Source organism: Alligator sinensis, unplaced genomic scaffold (assembly GCF_000455745.1).
Source record: "Alligator sinensis unplaced genomic scaffold, ASM45574v1 scaffold515_1, whole genome shotgun sequence".
In the NCBI taxonomy this organism is placed as follows: Eukaryota; Metazoa; Chordata; order Crocodylia; family Alligatoridae; genus Alligator; species Alligator sinensis.
Window position 1 is genome coordinate 2,423,197 of NW_005842096.1, and position 5,843 is coordinate 2,429,039.

General features: G+C 43.6%; 1 protein-coding gene across 5 annotated transcripts in view; it reads right to left on the reverse strand.

The window, feature by feature from the left end:
- Positions 1–5,830, reverse strand: part of PSMG2 (proteasome assembly chaperone 2) — a 13,214-nt gene extending 7,384 nt beyond the window's left edge. For 4 of the 5 annotated variants that reach the window (XM_006024123.3, XM_025204729.1, XM_025204728.1 and 1 more), the window contains exons 1-3: positions 5,680–5,830; positions 1,824–1,995; positions 614–672 (exon numbers count right to left, since the gene is read on the reverse strand). In XM_006024123.3, coding sequence (XP_006024185.1) covers positions 614–672; positions 1,824–1,995; positions 5,680–5,739 — 291 coding nt within the window. In that variant the 5' untranslated portion in view covers positions 5,740–5,830. Of the gene's footprint in view, positions 1–613; positions 673–1,823; positions 1,996–2,739; positions 2,831–5,679 lie in introns of all 5 variants that reach the window. The other variant, XM_025204730.1, reaches the window with a different exon arrangement.
- Positions 5,831–5,843: the final 13 nt, after the last annotated feature.

The following is a 5,843-nucleotide window of genomic DNA, read 5'->3' on the forward strand; positions in this document are numbered from 1 at the left end:
TGTGTGGTAAATGCTGACTTTAATGACAATCACTATGCCTCTACACAGCACATGTATACAAGGCAAATTCCTCCATGTTTCACATTATTCAGGTTTTAGGGGGACAGAGAAATTATTTCTGCTGTTATCATGACAGCAGAAAATAACTTCTTTTAGGAAAGAGAAATAGCACAAACAGGCAGCAATTACAAGGAGATCTTTCCCACAAACATTATGTCTGAAAAATACTGACACTTTCCTAGAGACATCAATGATTGAGTAAAATGTACTCCAACATAATTTTGATCTTCTATTAGGAGTCCAGAGTTTCAAAGTCATACAATCAGTGACAGAGGTGAAAAACTGTCTTTGTTTTTGGTTTGTTGAACATCTTACAAATAATTAGAGAAGATCTTAGGTTAATTCCAACTTCTTTCTTGTTATTTGATGTGTATTAAGCAAGAACACTGTTAGCAATATTTTTTAGATTAATTTTACAGAAAATTGATTTTAGTGTACTAGAAATGAGATGGTTAAAATCAATCTCGACTGCTAAAGAACTTGGGTGTAGATGCTTTCTGATTCAGAATTCATTTCCAACATACGTAATGAAAACAAACAAGCAAACACACACCTTAATAAATGGTGATCTAATCTGAAGAACCACAAGCTTCTTAGAAGGTAATGAATATACTACAAAAAAAGTTATAGAACAAAAAAAAAAGTGAATATTCTAGGGTTAGAAGGGTTTGAACTGATCCAATATGCAACATAATTAAAGCTTGGGGATCTAGAGTACAACTTCCAGTTATTAAAGAAATAAAAGCATGCAACCAGATTTATATTGCAATTGTCTTCATTAGTCTTAGTTTCCCTAAGCCTGACCGTAAAAGAACAAAAAAGCTGAAAAGCCATAATGACTCAGCTGAACCAGAGAAGCTAGTTTTACAGCTGCTTTCGCTGATCAAAACATTTACCTTGGGACTTCCAGTTTTTACTGCTGAAAGTCCACAAAAATCTGATAACTAGAACAGAAAAAGGAACTGAAGATATCAGAAAATGAGAAGGGAAAAAGTTGGACAGGAAGAAGGAACAAGAGTAAGGGGAGTATATAGATTACTTTTATTTTTTTCAAGTAGAGCAGGGGTAGATATGACAGAAATATAGTGAAACTGAACCTCGAAACAGCAAAATATGCCAACTGGACACCAAAATATTCTTTAATATTAAAGTTAAAACTTTCAAATCTGAAATCTAATGTGGAAGCTCTCTTCCTAGCATCAGACTAAAAACTGACTTTAAAATTATAGCCACAATTTGGAGATTACATGACAAAAATTCCTACAGCTCCTAATGTAAGAATTTTTTTCACTTGACTTCTGTAGAAATTTTGGTTTGGAATGCATAAGAATGGGACAAGCAGGGATTTCTTATGGTGATATCTTTTATTAGACCAACTGCATAGGTGGCATAATGTGGGATAACTATGTAGTTAGTCCAATAAAAGCTATCACTCTAACAAATCCTTGCCATGCACATAATTCCTGGACTATCATGGCTATAACAATCACATTGACACTACCAGAATACAGGACAATAACTTAATTAAATCAAAAGGCACAGAGTATATTAACACAATTTAGTTCATTGCTCTCTGGTTGCCAGCTGGTTTTAGAAACAAGGTAAGACCCCAATCCTGCAGAGAGCATCCCATGGATGAGTCCTTGCACCTGTGCAGAGCCCCTTTTCCCTAAAAGGTTTTTCTGTATAGACCACTGCAGGACTGCAGCCTAAATCAACATCTGAAATATAGCTTGTAAAGACTACTGGTATAACTTACATACCTTCTGCATTTATACTCAATTCTGTTGAGTTTTCTTCTGCTGTTGCATACGGATTATTCCCAACCATTGGCACAAGGCAATCAGTGTAGAAGTAACCCACTTTAGGCATGTCAAGTGTAGAAATAACCAAGTCTATCACTAGTTGGCCAACATTTCCCACTGATACAGATGGCTGAAACAACACAAGATACTTAGTGTCAAACTAACAGATTTGTAGTTTACCTAGTAAGTTACAGTAAAGTTCATCCATAAAATGTGATGGTCTGAGAAACAGACCAAAATTAAGTTACTTAAATCCTCAGACTAGTTAGACTTATCACACTTCTAAGAGAATCATTTCATGTTTTGACAGACACGTAATTTGTTGAACAGCCTGGCTTGCCTACTAATACAAACTTTGGCTTTGATCCTGCAAATATATATTAAAATTTACTTCTTCAAGTATCCCTTCTTCCATAGAAAATTAAGTACAGGACTGAGGGTTCAGGGTTTTTTTTTCTCCACGGGTGACAAAGTTACTAAAACTCAGTGCAGAAGCTGTCAGTACCTAAAGTGACACCTAATGGTTATTTTGATATTACACACTTAATATGTAAATAAAACTACGGTATTTTAATTGAAGTAACTTTAAAAGTACTATTCAGATTAACAAGTAAAATCCCCTCAACTTTGACCTAATTACGACCTAATTAACTCTCCTCCCATCCAGTATTTTAAAATTGGATATGAAAACCTGAGGCATTATTCTACATATCTCAAAACACACATTTGTTCACATTTTGTTTCTATACTAACCGATATGTAACGTGGGATTTGTAATTCGGAACTGTATATCCTTTATCTCCAAAATAAATGGGATGCTGGTTAGTATATCAGGCAAGTAAAAAATTACTATAATAATTAATTCAAAAATCACCTTTTCGCTAATGATGAAAGCATCAGGGGAGACGCCACCTAAGCTGTGGTGTCAACAGCTTTGGAAAGTATGCCTAACAAGTTTTCTTCTTCTTTAAAAAAAGGAATACATTATACTCACTGGGACTTACTAGTAACTTGGAGGGGGGTAAAGAAGGGAAGCCACATTTTTCCTTAAAGTAGCATATGTATTATGTGCCCCAGTCCTATATAGCTATACAATGCTCTACTCTGCTCAACTCCACTCTCATCCAAGTCACAGAACTAAGTTCAAGTGTATCTTGCTGGAACCAGCAAGATACACTGAAGTGAAAAGTTACCAGTGTCCTGCCACCTCACATCCAATTTATAATAAAATGAAAGAATTTACGGAAAAAAATGTCACCCCTCTCTCTCTGTGTCCACATGGCTGATGCAGCTGGTGGTGCCACAGATACAGTCAGTTTACCTTGACATCATTTGGGCCCTGTCTGGGAGGAATCCCTATGGCAGTGATTTCTCAGTAAGGGTGCTTTGATATACTTTCAAGGGTGCTGTGGGGTACCAGGCAATGTTAGTTTTGTTAGGTATGCACACATAATTCGAAAGATAAACCGAGAGATTTTAAATAGGAATTCATGGTGTTAAAAAGATTCTGGCCTGTTGCGGTCTTTCTGAGTACTTTGCAACAGAAGAATTGCTCTATTATTTGGCCATGGTCAAAAAATGAGTGAGAAATAAGAAGTAGCATTTTCCAAGGTGTGCTCCAAGTCTATCAAAGGGTGCCTCAAGCATAAAAAGTTGAGAACCACTGCCCTATGGCTATGCAAAGGGAGAATGCACTTTCATGTAATACAGAGCCAGGTCCTGACTGTTTTAGCTTATGGTGAAGTAGGGGTGGATCGGGGATGTGTGTTTGTGCAGCAGTACACTTGCACCCCCCTCCACTCAAAATTGAAAACCAGTGGCAGAGGGAGAAGTGGCATTTCTATTCAGGTGGTGCTTATGGAGTAACCGTTTGTTATAATCTACCTGATCACCCCAGCTCACCTCCCTTCACTCCACAGGTGAGAACGACCCTCTCTTTTTTTAACCATCTCGACCTTCTACTAATCAAGTTATCCTTTCTTCCATAATTTAGCTGGTCTGTTAGCCATTCCTGGTAATGCTGCTCTTCAATTCCATGGCCCTACAGACTGTTTGTAGCTGCAGCCTAAAAAACCTTAACTCAGGCATAGAAATGACTGACAGCAGCACTGGCGGCATGGTCAAGATTCTCAAGAAGGCAAGATTCTGTTTTAGGTATCCCAATGAGACGTACCTGTAAACTACACCTGTGGGACTAATGCCACACTATCTTTTTTTTTTCCCCCCCCACACTTGACATCTAATCTAGCAGATACCTGCAATTCCAGGCAAGTTACATTTTGCTTTCACTTTGATCTCAAAATGGGAAAAGCCAGGGATGGATCCAGAGGGAGAATGCCGATGCACTTGCACCCCCTCTGATGTCTGCTCCACCCAACCAGCTGCCTGGCAGTGGTAGCATTTCTATCAGGGCATGCCCAGGGAATTCGTTTGACTTTGTGGCTCACCGTCATCTACTGGATCCCTTCTCAGCTGTTCATTCCACAAGTGTTAATGACCCTCTCTTCTTTTTAATTGTCTTGCCCTTCCCCTGCTCCAGCTCTTTTGTGCTGCCATTCTGTTGTCTTTTGGCTGCTCCTGCTAACAAAGCTCCTATTCCACAGCCCTGTGGTCTGCTTTTCCCTTATTGCAATGCATTTCTAATTGTTTTTCCTTCCATCTTAAACGGAGATCATCCACCCCCAGATCCCTAGCAGCTTGGTAAAATTTTTGTTTGCTTTTAACTAGAGAAAAAAAATGTTGGGCTAGACAGGAGGGCGCCCCTACCATCTGCACCTTCCTAAAATTGTGGGGTTGCCCATAAGGAAGGTAATCAAGGGGGGGGGGGTGCATGTGTGTGGCAGGGGGGTGGACTGGGTCCCACCTGGGAGCAAAGCTTCTAGCTCAAAGACTGGCAACCACCCAGCACGTGTGCCAGAGCACGGCATGTAAGGCCATCTTCCCCACCACGCCACAGCCAGCCTGCCACCAGCCAGAGCCCAGGTTGCCTGTGGCAGGTGACCAGGAAGCTGCAAGCAACCCAGGCTCTGGCCAGAGGCCAGGCCAGCTGCAGCTAGGAGGCTGCAAATAGCTGTGCTGCTCTTCATAGCCCCAGCACCAGCTCTGCGGCTGCATGCGCAGCTCCAGCACACAGCTGAGAAGGGACCTGAGCGCACTGCAACTCTGGCCCCAGCCCCTGCTGTCCACCCAGAAGCACACATGCAGCTGCTTCTGCCACAGAGCCAGTGCTGGGTGCTGCAGACTCTTGCACAGCTATTTGCAGTGTGCCTGCCACATGCTGCAGCTGCCCAGAGACCAAGCTGGCTGTGGCAGGCAGCTAGGAAGCTGCAAACTCCTGCACTGTGTTCCCCGACCCAGCTTTGTGGCAGTGGCAGCTACGTGTACACCTTGGGATGGACAGCAGGTGAGGGACCAGGGTTGTGCTGCCCCCCAAACCTCTTCCCAGCTGCGCACCCAGAGCCAGTTGCACAGCCGTCACCACGGAGTCAATACCAGGACTACAGTGTTTTACTTACTTCAGCCAAAAACGTTGCCAACCCCTGTTCTAGTTTCTCTTGAAGTGCACCAAAACGGCCTTGTGTGGGCTGTGAGGATGCCCCTGCCCCGCTTCCACATCCTAGACCCCCTTGGCAGTGCCTTGCCCCACAGGGTAGGCAGCAAAGCGCCCCGCTGCCGTCATGCCCAGAACGTTGGTCCCTCCTGCGCCAACTGCCGCCCCGTGCGGGGCGTATCCCAGCTCCCTTTCCCCCAGGGCCCCGCACGACCGGGGGGAAGGGCCGCGAGCAGCCCCGGCGCGGGAACTGGGGGTCATTACCATAAGCAGCGTGAAGCCTTTGAAGTCGCGGCGCGCCGCGGTGCCGCACGGCACGAACATGACAGGCGGCGCGGGGACCCAGGGCCGGACGGGGCCTGCCTCCACTGCGGGGGCCTTCCACTTCCCGGCGCCTTAGGCGTCCTGGATGGTGCCTGTCCCCACCC